The sequence below is a fragment of the Prinia subflava genome, chromosome 5 (assembly GCF_021018805.1).
Source record: "Prinia subflava isolate CZ2003 ecotype Zambia chromosome 5, Cam_Psub_1.2, whole genome shotgun sequence".
Taxonomy (NCBI): domain Eukaryota; kingdom Metazoa; phylum Chordata; class Aves; order Passeriformes; family Cisticolidae; genus Prinia; species Prinia subflava.
Genome location: NC_086251.1, coordinates 7014415 through 7026826, shown reverse-complemented (window position 1 = coordinate 7026826; position 12412 = coordinate 7014415). Strand labels below are relative to the sequence as shown.

Sequence of the window (12412 nt, the reverse complement as noted above, 5' to 3'; positions counted from 1 at the left end):
GGGAGGCTGGAGACCCACCTGGAGGGCTGCTGCACCTCCTTGCCCAAGGACCTGCACCCCAAAAAGGATGGCAGGACCCAAGTGTGCTCCACTGAGCCCTCTGAGCTTGCAGCTTCACTGAACACCAGGACTGGGAGCTTCTAAAACTGAGACTGCGAAAAAAATAAACCCAGAATCTCTGCCTCAAATTACTTGGATTTGCTTTTATTGCTTTACTGTCTGAGATGAACGGTTTTCATGGATCCTGAGTTTAAATTCAGGCTGGAGGCAAAAGTCCTGCTTGAGCCCTGGGACCCAGAGCAAGGCAAAGAAGAAACATCTACACTGGGAGAAGGGGAGGTGATTTTAATCAGAATACACCTAGAGAGCCAACTGTTGCCTTGTAGATACAAAGGAAAACTACCACTGTTAGCTTTAAATAATGTACATTTCCAAGATGCCCAGCTGTTAACCATTAACCCTGTAGCAGGTTGAAACATAGGCACAGATGTTCCAAAAGCAGCTTTATTTTCTGAAATGAAGACAATGAAGCTATGCATTAGGCAAATTAAGAAGAAATTCAAATATTTACACCCACTTGAAACAAGATGCTGGAAAAACAGGCATGATAAAATTGCTGCAATTAAATGTAATTTAATTTATAATTCTGAAAGCATGCTTCTTCCAAAGGCAGACTTTGAGTTTTCCTTATGGAGTGTATTGTTGTGATGTATGCATTTTCCTGACTTCTTATGGCATTTTAATCAACAGCCCAATGATGTGATAATATTCCTAAAGCAGAAAAATAAGTGACGTTTGTTTAGACATAATTAATGAAATATTTATGTTGCATGAGGCTGTGTGATAAAGCCCTGTTCTCTTAGTCCATTTGCTTCTGATTACATTTGTGATTTTTTTATATGACCAGACATTCTGACGCCAACTATTTTACACTGAGCAGATGTCATGTAGTAAAAATGGGTGCCAGATGCTACAAGCCACATAAGGGTAATTTGTTTAAGAGCTGGCTCAGACTTTGTGCACTCAATTACACTCTATAGTGAGCTATATACAATCATTTGGGTAATATGGCTAACTTCAGATATACATTTTAATGAACGCTGAGTGCATTCAGAACAGCGTGCTACATGCAGGGTGCTCAAGGAATTAATTTATTTGTTTGTAGTACCTAGAAAAAAAAAAAATAATAATAATAAAATATGGCCAGACAGTTTTTGACAGGGATCACAAATTTAATTAGTACTGTCAGCTGAATGTCCAAATTGCTCTAGGTACTGCTGGTTAGAACTCAGGGCAGGTGCAAAGTGTCTGTTTAAGTTAAAGAGCAGCATCCTTTGCTTCACTGACCATTTTGGGTTTGTGTTTTAGGATATGAACACGTACCTGTCAGAAGACAAGCTGCTGAGTATTCTACTTCATCCTCTGAAGAGGAATTTGAATCCAAGCCTTCATTAACGCACAAGGTAATCTTGAGCTGGAAACAGAAAGGAATTTCCTTAGCTGGGCTGTATTTAAAATTCAGCGAATTATTTTGATCTAAAACACGCAGCAGTTCCTCGAAGTGGGGATCGGAACGTTGGAGGTTACATGTCAAGGAAAAAAAATACATTAAGACAGATGAACATCAACATTTCTTTTACCTCTTTGGATCTTCAATTCCCCCAGGTTATACCAGTGCTGACAGAGGAGGTCCTAATTTGACAAACAGACATGTTTCACTGAAACCACTTTGAAGCTGATTCTTAAGTGACCCTAATGTGTAGCCCAACAGGGAAACTATTGAAAAAATAAACCAAACAGATGCAGATTTCCTTTGGGGGAATACAGATTCATTTGAGGAGTGCTGCAGGCAGGTTGCCTGGAAAACACTCTGTGGCCCACACACTGGTGCTGATTAGGATAAAGTCACACCCAGGCCCTGTACCCCAAAACTGCAAGAGCAGGAGCCGAGGGGCTACAGCACCCTGAACCCTTCATACCCAGCTCTGATGAGGAAACACAGCTTTTATTGTCTGAATAGCTCCTCAGAAATGTGTTTATCTCTTTCCTGTGCAGATTATCAGTAAATGTAATTAATAGTATAAGGTGGCCTTTTGATTTGCTGCCTTTGGGGGTGGGGGGAAGAGCAAGGAAAACAAAGCACTGAAAAATGTGAAAGCTAGGTGGGACTTTGAATGGAAACAGAGGAACCAAAGCACAGCAATGTGTGGCAGCACTTGTCCCCAGTGGCTCTGTGTCAGGATGTGCTGAGATGGCAGGGTTCTTCATTCATCTTTCCTGTCACAGGAAAGACAATCTATAGTCAATAATGTTATGGTGGATTTAAAAAGGTTTAAATTAAACAGAGAAAAGAACGGAGACATGGGAGCAAATTGGATAGAAGCAGCCCCCAGTAGTTCAGGCAGTCAGAGGGAGGGCAGGACCAGGCAGGGAGAAGGCAGAGCTCCAGGGAAGCTGCCAGAAACAGGAAAAAGGATCAGCTGTTGCACATGGGCACCAGCAGTGATTGAGTTTTGATGCACATTCCCCACCTGGTGTGCTTCTTTCAGCTGCCTCCTACCATCCCTTTCCATGGCAGTTCTAGCTGCTGTTTTGCCACCATTTGTATCTGGCAAAACTCAGTGGGAAAAATTTTAGTGACTTCCTGGCTGGTTAATTTTTTAATTGTCCAGTCTGTGGTATGTTCGTATATCCTGCCTCCTCACGAATGGGAACACCACAGCCTTGAAGCATTTCAGGACAGCTTGGGTCAAAGGCAAGATGGAGCAGTGGCAGGTGATTCCCTGCCCAGCCCTGCAGCATGTGCTGTCCTGATTTCCTGACAGCAGCAAGTGCCCTGGGAAAAAGAAAAAAATCTCTGTAATGCAGCAGAGAAATGGCATTAGGGAAGGTTCCATAGGGCTTCAGGTAGTGTCCCATGATGTGAATTTACCACTTTCTAGCTGTAGCAATGGAAATGGGTTGGATTGCCTTAAACTGGTGCTTTCCCCAGGCTGTGTATGGCCACGTACTGTGGGGGTTGTTCACCTTTTGTGATTTGGAGAAGTTTTACTGACACTCACCTAGGGTTGCCTCAGGAGCCTGTAATGATTTAAAGCCAGCACAGCAAATGCATGTAAATGCTCCTACATGCTTTTGCCCCCAGCACCCTGCAGTAGCTCCCCCTGCTCTGGGCAGGGATGGGGTCGGGCTGTCCCCAGGGTCAGTCCCAACCTCCCCGGCTCCGTCACGCTGGGGGAGCTTTGAGGAAAGCTGCAATGGCATACTTATGCTTTGATTGCCTTTTTCTTCCCCTCTGTGTCTTTTACAGGCAAAAAGGTCTATCAGAAAGAGGAGGAAGCTGGAGAAGGAGACAAAGCAGTTGATTAAACAAGAGGAGCTGAAGAGGCTTCACAAAGCACAGGTGAAAATGTAGCTCGCAGGTGTCCCCTTTGTCTCCTGAGAGTGACTGGTGGGTGTGGGGGTACCCAAAACAGGCTCTGCACCTCCCCTCACTCCTCAGCATGGCTCACTGCCCTCTGTGCTGAAATCCCCCCAGCCAGCAGCAGCAGGAAGGTGCGTGTGGCAGGGCCCTGCATCTCCGTGGGGACAAATCCATGTCAGTCCCCAGAGATAATCACAGTTACGATCATCGTAAACATGCATGAAGAGCAAGAGGGAAGAGTGACTGGCAACAAGAGGGAAAGAGATAGGAAGGGGAAATAACATCAACCCCATAGAATGTAAGAAACTCAGCCATTACCTCTGTGCATTACAGGAGGATACAAAAATACAGTGATGGCTTTTGTTCTCTCACTGCCACAACAACGAGAGTGAATCATTTTTTCCCTTAATGAAAAGAAAGTCACTTCATTTTATACAGTCCCTGCTCTTCAGAAAATGCTAGGAAAGCTCTGAGCTCTACTGGTGTGTTATTATTTCCAATTAGAGTTTTAAGATTTGTAAATGCACTTCTGCACAATTTGATCTCAGATGTTTCCTACTTAATACAAAGGAAGAGAAGCTATGTTTTAGGTTTTATCTGAGAATTGTAAATTATCTAGAGGTACCATTAGATGCATACATGACTACTCTTATTTTAGTGCTTTGTGGAGACAATCAAGTCCAAACTTTTTGAATGACCTTTCGTATTTGTTAGGCTGTTGCTGAGGACTTGGCTTGGAATGCCCTAATACAGCCAGAAATGGGAATTGCTGAGCATCTGTCTTTGACATTTCAACCCTTCAAGGTGTTTCATGCTTTTTATCCCCACCACACCTCTAAAAAGCTTATTTCAAAGGGAATGGACAATGGATGTAGAAATCCTTCCTGAAGTGCCACTGAATTGTCACATCTTAGCTATTAGACCCTTTTCTTTCTGGGTCAAAAGCTGGTGAAATATGAAGGCAAACCAAATGAAATCCCATGGACAATAAAATAGCTAGCAGAGCTTTCCTGCTGTAAACCTTCCCTATTTAGATGAGGTTTACCAATGTAAAAGCTCAGAATATATGTCTCTGAATATGAAAGTAGTGACTTTTTACACTGTGTGAGACACAGAAATGTTATGATCTCTTTTTTACTAGGGGAGAGCTAAAACTCAGAAAAAACCTGAGGTTCTTTTGGTGCCTGTGATACTCACATGAAATCGTGATGGACACCTAGTGACATATTTAAATTGCATAGATATAGATACCTGGTACACTCAATGAGCTGGCAAGAGCCACAGCTCCTCCAAGACCTTTCCAAGCTGTTTCTCTAAGCACTGAGACCATCTTTTGTCTCTGGGCTCTGAAGCTGTCTCTGTAGCTTTTCTACCATTACATTTTTTGCAGGCAGTCCAGCGCCAGCTAGAAGAGCTGGAGGAAAGACAAAGAGCTCTGGAGATTTTTGGTGTCGAACTGGAGAGAGAACTAAGAGGAGAAGCAGGTACCCAAAGCAGAGTTCCCTTGTTTAGTGGTGGGATTTTTAACCTGTTCCAAAGCAGAGGGTTTTAATGGTTGTAATGGAAATAGTTTGGTGCAAAATCTGAAAAGGTACATTGACTGGCAGGCCAAAAATTATTGATAAACATTTTTCTCAAACTCTCTGTTAATTCAAGCATCTTTACATTGAATGCTTTAATTTTTTTGTTGATTATCACAGATTTGGAATTATTGACAATGGTATTGAACCTGAATTTACATTTCCCCCAACACCCCCTCACACACCTTTTTTTTATTATTATTATTTTATTTAAGTCCCATTCTGAGCTTGATTTCATCTTGTGGAGGGAACCAGTGAGGTTTCCAGGAGCTGTATCTCAGTTACCAAGCCAGCAGCAGCCCGTGCCTAGTAACGGAGTCCTTAATGACTTTCCTGGAGTGTGAAATGCCATTAATATGATTAGAGCCAGTGGCCATGCTATAGCAACAGCAGCCTGCAGGCACACACAGACCCCAACAGCACAGCTTTTCCCCCAGTGGGCAGAAGAGGACAGGGGTGTCACCCTGGCCCCTGCCTGAGGCAAGGTTTCCCCTCACCTGAGCCAACACTCTGAGGCACCCAGGGCTGTGGGATCCTGCCCCTGGCCAGCCTTGGCACTGCTCCCCAGCACACACTGGGTGAAGCAGAGGGACAGGACACCCAGGGGCTCCTGCCAGGCCCAGAATGGGGGTGGGAGTGTGAACTGTCCCCATAAGGGACTTCAGAGGGGGCTGTGGGTCTGTGCTGGGACTGTCAGCCTGAATGCAAATGTGTCTTTATTTATCTCCACTTCAGAAAACTGAGCCTTGTGTTTTCCTGACAGGCAGTTGCACAACACAGCAAACGCTGATATGTTTTGGCACCTGATCCTGTTGTTGTCTTAACCAGGCAATTCAGTCCAACCCCTCCATGCTGGCCTTTTTAATGCCATATTTCATAGCAGTTCTCACCCCTCTTCTGACACTGCACTAATCAGTTCAGCAAGGGAGCATTTGCCCAACCTTTTGTATTTATTGACTAATTTCCTAGAACTGATCGTGTCAGTCTATTCCAAATTTTATTTAAAAATGTATCATATCTTTTTCTTAAATGAAATCATAACCCTTTATGAAACAGCACCCCCATGAGAAAGTCTGCCAAAAAGGCTGTGAGAATTTGGAGAGTTAGCTTTCTTCTTCTGATTTGTATAAAAGTGGTTGTTTTCTGGAAACCTCAGAAATACAGAGGGACAAGAAGCTTCTAGCTCTTGGGATAGACACAGGATAAATGGCCTAGAGCCACTTCTTGTTGTTGCTGTTTTGACAACCGCATTTCCTAAAGAAGGCTGTCTGCCAAGAGATCGATGCTTCTCATTCTCTTACCATCCCTGGTAATTGGATTGCCCTCATTAAGGTGAAAGTACTGGGTTTTTTTCTCCCTGTTGATTGTTTGTGTGTAGGTGGCCAGTTACAAATAGGGCAGATACTGAAATGTAGGATGTTACTGTCTCCCAATAACTCTTCTGGTGCAAAAGCACGAAGCCGTGAGTTTCCCAGGCAAAACGTGAGTGCTTTGTTGCTCGTAATAACATATGTGTAATGATGCAGGAATTGGTGAGTTTAATATTCTGTTCAAGCTTCCTAAAAATAATGAGCATTATTGTTTAATGAATGACCAGTGTTTATTAGGTTAAGTTGTATTTAAGCAGGTCTGCGCTTATGCAATTCAAGTGATTTAATAGGTATTATTAAGGTAATTAGAAAACGATCACAGTTCAGCAATAATATTGAGCTGCAAAGGTTGTGAATAACCAAATTTAGAGGCAGGCCTGCAAACACCAGTCTTCAGTGACATTTACGCAACTCTCCTCTAATAATTCTGTAAGCCTGGGATGAATGGCCTCTTTGTTAGGGGGAGTTATTCATTAGCTCCTCAACTGAATTAGAAGAGAACATGCGTGGGTGCGAAACAACTGCCATGAAGACTGATGAGCAAAATGAGGTTTTGATGATCTTCTAATTGTAGTGACAACAATTCATGCATTAGGGGAAAAAGCCAACAAAAAACGACTCCCCCCAAAAAATCCCCAAAAAGTGAGAAGAAATAATATCAGTCCTATGAATAATTTTTCCTATTTTCATTACTTCCTTTATTCTGCTTCAAAATACCAAATAATAAATCACTGATGTACCGCTGCTTTGTTTTCCACTGACATTTGTGAAGGCTTATGGAGAGCTTCTGCCTACAAGAAAATACAGAAATAAAAATCTCAAAACACGTTTTCCACTGAAATTAGCATAAGGGCTCAGTTGACTAAACTGAGTCTAAATGATGGTAAAGAAGAAAACCTACATTAAGAGAACTTTCTGGAATGTCTCCATGCTTTGGAAGGTGAACAAATATCTGCACATGTTGTAGCCAGTTTTTGATTTCGCAAAAAACATATCTGAGGTGTCTCAGAATTTTCAACAGAGTCAAAAGAAATCAGTTGCAAGCCTGTAGAAATAAGGAATAGGAGTTTTAACTGTATCTAAAAAGGTGCAAACTGGCCAAGATGCCTTTACTGTGTGATGACTGAAAGGAGGGGCAGTAAAGCTCAATCTGGAGAACAGAAGGTTCAGGTTTTGAGAGGAGTGCTCAGTAAATACTCCTCCACAGCCTATACAATTCCCTCAAAAGTGATGAAAATAGAAATACCTGTGATTTAGTTAGAAGAATGTCTGACTTTTGAATGGATCTCAGTCAGCAGAGACTCAGGTAAACCAGGAGGAAAGGTTTGCTTTAGCAATGCTGCAGGGAAAAGCCAACATGGCTCACAAAACAAGCTCACAAACTGTTTTTCCTCTAACCTATAAAAAAGATCTGTCCAACTGCATTATCCCAAATGCTTCTTTGCTTTCTTCTGCCCTTGGAAGGCATCAATCACTCCATCAGACTACTAATATGTATATTAACATTGGTAGTAACAAACATTTGAAAAGCTAAGGGGAAAAATGTCCCAGGGAACACTTAGGGGGCATTCTGTGGGATGGAGGAGGAGGTGAAACAAGAGCTGCTTTTATTTCATCGTGCACTGAGGATTCTGTGAAAATGAATGTTTTTTTTGCAAAGTGCATTATCTTTGCTTACCTCCATCAACCTACTATACACAGTCTTTTATTAGAGATACAGAACTTTTGAAGTGTAAAGAGGAAAAGTTAAAAGAAGGAATATTTTTGCCTAAACAAGGAAACAATGAAAATGGAACAGTAGCCTTTTGTGTCTATGCTGCCCTTTTGCATAACAGCAATTGCAGTGTTTTTACTGACAGTAAAATAGATCAAATTTTGACGATGCCATCATTTCTTATGGTGGCATTTGAAGACCTAAGGCTCTGGATACTAATGCTGCATCCCTGACGTGAGAAACTGATATGTTCCAGCAAAGACTGCTCCTGCAGTCACTCTGAGAAGACACTTTTTATCACCACTTGTTGACCTGGAAGATCCCACAGGAACACGTCCATGACTGCCAAGTTTTAATGGAATCAGACAGGCACTGAAGAGAGATTGCTCTGCCTTCTCCTGGGGTTTTGTCCTCCTGTTTCACAGTGATTTCCAGCTGGGGTCGAGTCCTGATGGCAAGCTGTAGACCTGCACCGTGCCAGCGTGACTCCTGTCCTTGGTGTGGGGGCCCAGGGAACTCCTGTGGTGCTGGCAGGAGGTGACCTGGCCTCCCTGGGATGCTGGTGTCTGGTGCAGGCACGCTGGTGATCCCAAACACCCAGCTGTTCCCCTCAGCTCAGAAGGTGGCCAAAGGGCTTCCTTGGGTGGCATCGTTGCTGCCCCAAGGAGATGGGCTTTAAACTGCTGCTTTTGAGTGGAGTCAAACCCTGGCTCTGACCTTAGACTGAGGGGCAGCTGAAGCTGTAGAGACAAGAGGGTAGCTCCTGGGGCAAAAAACGAAGCACATATCAAAATGACAACAGAAAGGCATCAGAAACAGTGCTGAACTGCCCAGGACTCTGGCTGTCTCTCCCCTTGGTAATCTAGTTTAATGATACTCTTGTAATTGGTGTCTCTGGAGCTTTAACCTGAGACCTTTTGGGTTAAGTTTCAATGCTCTCAGTCATATAAAATAAGGATGCAGTCCCTCTTAAAGTAGGAGAAATCATGTAAACTTCCATCCACAGAAAACCTCGAGGCTGGTTTGTGGGGATTTTATTCTTGGTTATCTAGCACTGTGATGTAAGGACTGAGGAGGAGAGAGCTTGTTTCCCTGCCTGCTGGCAGTACTCCTTTTGCTTCATCCTAAATCTGGCTATCTCTGCTTCCATGTGTGGTGGGGGAGTGCAAATACCATGGGCTGGGGCAGGAGCACGGGCTGGCTGGTGCCTTTATGCTTCTGAAGGTGCCAGTGTGTCACTTGGATGACTTGGATGTGTCACTCCAGCCTCAGCCTGGAGCAGTGTAAGATATTTGCTTCCTACAAGTGATCACCATTTTGTGGCAGCAGGCAGGAAGGGGCAGAAGAGATGTGGGAGGTGTGTTGGCAGTGCCATCACTGTAATTCTGCATTGAAGGGAGGTGGGGTGGCTTTGCTTCATGAAAAAAATGAATGGAAAATGTGAAGTCACGAGGATGTTAAAAAGGACAGCAAGGAAAAGAAATACATAGGTGCTCTGACTCACCATTTGAAAACACCCTTCATTGGGGGTCTTCATTGCCAAAGAGTTTTGTAGAGATGGGATTTTAGGAGAGTAAAGGTCCTTACTGAGTGAAAGAGATCCACCTTTTTCTTCTGCAAGGCAGAGCCAAGCTGTGAGCTCTTTGGGAGATAGGCTGCCTAGCAGTGATGCCCTGGCCCAAAGCGTTATAAATCCACCCAGTAATCATAGATTTGTCTTTCAAAGCAGATGCAGATTTAGAGGCCAGTTGACAAGTGAAGGGAAATTTGCCTCTGATGTCCACTGGCAGCAGGGGTTAAGTTGCTACTTGCCAGTCTGTGCATCCTGAAGGCTGATGGTGTTAATGGAACATCCACTTAGACACAGTTTGGCTCTGATGCCCAGTTTCAACAGAGACACTATCTTATAAAAGGCAGAGCTAAGAGAAAGAAATAGTGCCCACTAAGGTCTATGTGATTATTGGAAAGGAAGAACTTTAGGACAAAAGTGTTTTAAAATCTGATGCATCTTTAGCTGCAATAAGCCACAACTGTCAACCAAAAATAGACAAAACTGTCGTACCTGCTGTACTCAGCCAGTACTGGGGTAAGTTGCATACAGCAAAACCATCTCCATTTGAAGTCATGTAGGAGGACTATTGAAGGAGAATTTAGTTGGCAAAAGCATTGGAAAGAAAGCTGGTAAAGCACACTGAAGTCTCCTATTTCACACAGATTCAGGCACAAAGGATGAAAATCAGATGCTGCATGAATGGTTCGAGCTGGTGATGGAGAAGAATAAGTTAATGCGTTATGAGTCTGAGCTCCTGATTATGTAAGTAAGGACAAGCATTAGTATTAAATTGGGGAGGGGAGAGGGGAAAAATGTACTCATGACACAGCTGAACTCCTTCCTGCATTTGAGACAGCTGAGGAATAAAATCCAGAGTAGCTACAACCTGTTGTGAACATAGATTTGCAGCTGAGGCCTCCTCATCCTTCCCTCTCATGTGGTTCAAACAGTTTGATTCTGTATGATGCTCTGAACCAATGTGGCATAGAGATGCTCTGCCTTCACATAATGTGAGTCTAATGAAGACCAGGGCACCTTCTCCTGGGAAGAAAAATAGTCTGACAAATTTATCTGGTTTTATTTGACATAGGAAAATAAAGATCTATAAATTCACTACAGCCATGAAACAAGCAGATGCACCAACACAAGAGGCAAATAAAACCCACCTCAGATGCCACTGTTGTGGCTGATGGAAGCAATGTTTGCTGTAGCTCCCTCACCTTGCCTCCCTGCAAACACACTCGAGACAGGGGATGTGACTCTCAGCTATTTTCTCCACTATTCATGGGCAATGTGGGAAGGCGATGGGAGCCTCAGCAGTCCTCACTCGCCCCTGGATTTCCCACCTGTGCAGGCTGCTCACTGCCATTTATCATTTCCTTATCACTCAGCCCAGCCCTGGGCTCCAGCTGCACCCCAGTTTCTCCCCAGCTGTGTTGGGGGCTGAGCCTTTCTGGCCCCTCTCCTTGTCACGGGGTGCTGTGGTAGCAAAGCTTTCTTCTCACACTGCCTGTGAGTTAAAAAGGCAACAGTGGGCTGCTTTTAGCACTGCAGGACACAAAATGTTGTTGCCTGGATGTGTTCACATGTGAAATCCTTTGTCTCCTGGTGAGGCCCTTCAAGTGTGGATTCAGCCCTATTCAGATTTACACTGTGGGTGCCACCAGCAAAGCACAGACGGTTCAAGGCCTCAAGAATTGCTGTGTATGGGGGAGTTTAACCCCATACATAATGTAAAAGGTGGCAGTGGTGCTTCTGGAGCTGCTCTGCAGATGTTGGCACAGGCAAACCTTTTAGAGTTGGCTTCCCATGAGGAGAAAACAAACAAAACACAGAATCTCGTGACTGAGGCATATTAACATGGATGTCTTCACTGAAAAAACCTGCTTCTTTAACATACTTTTTACTGCACCCAGAGCCCAAGAGCTAGAACTGGAGGACCACCAGAGCAGGCTGGAACAAAAGCTGAGAGAGAAAATGGCCATTGATGGTAAGTCAAAGGGGACAGTGTGCTCCAGCCCACAGGGACAGACCGTGCCAACCCTGTTCGCTCCAGAAAGAACCAGGGTGGCTGAGGCTCCTGTGCTCCCTCTGAGCTCAGCTCAGCCACCAAAATGTGAGGTCTTCTCTGACTCCTGGTGAAGACAGCTGAGCTGACCTACCCAGTTCTACCCTGAACTGGATCAGAAGCACTGCACGTGTAATTGCACTAATTGTGCTCTCCAGGCAGCAATGTCGAGCTGATGGTGGACAGCAGTGGAAAGTAACTTCTTCAGTCACCTAAGCAGAAGAGGTTCTCTGCTCTTAGGCAGCATTGCTGGTTATCCAGTGTTCTGGAACCGCCTTGAGGGACTTGGCATTACAGCTGGGGCTTGTCCTTTCATTGGAGATTTGAAAAGGAGCACGGGGAGGAGCAGTGCTGGGAGAAGAGTGGTTCCATAGCACTGAGTACCCCAAAATATCCTGTTGTGTTCTAGGCATGTGGATTGCAAGTGACGGCAGTTTTCAGTACCCTTTCTGAAAAATGCTTTCCATTTTCTTACAGGTACTACATTTCATGTTGGGATTTTTTACCTTATAAGCTAAATTTAAACTACAGCTTAATTGCTTCTATAATTAAGTAGTGCTTTCCCTATTCCTTCCAGTTCTAAATTTTGTTAAAAGATCTACTCTAGACCCTAGAAATCCTAATGGTCAACTTCAAATGGCCCAAGTCCAGGAGAAAATTTCCCTGAATTATAACCTTAACAATACTAACTGTTATTGACTGCA

The 12412-nt window shown here is 43.9% G+C and overlaps 1 protein-coding gene across 5 annotated transcripts in view; it reads left to right on the top strand.

Annotated features, from left to right (window-relative positions):
• Positions 1-12412, top strand: part of MICAL2 (microtubule associated monooxygenase, calponin and LIM domain containing 2) — a 116982-nt gene that overhangs the window by 101202 nt on the left and 3368 nt on the right. For 4 of the 5 annotated variants that reach the window (XM_063397916.1, XM_063397913.1, XM_063397912.1 and 1 more), the window contains 5 exons: positions 1369-1463; positions 3311-3403; positions 4815-4908; positions 10303-10402; positions 11557-11630. In XM_063397916.1, coding sequence (XP_063253986.1) covers positions 1369-1463; positions 3311-3403; positions 4815-4908; positions 10303-10402; positions 11557-11630 — 456 coding nt within the window. Of the gene's footprint in view, positions 1-1368; positions 1464-3310; positions 3404-4814; positions 4909-10302; positions 10403-11556; positions 11631-12117; positions 12186-12412 lie in introns of all 5 variants that reach the window. The other variant, XM_063397914.1, reaches the window with a different exon arrangement.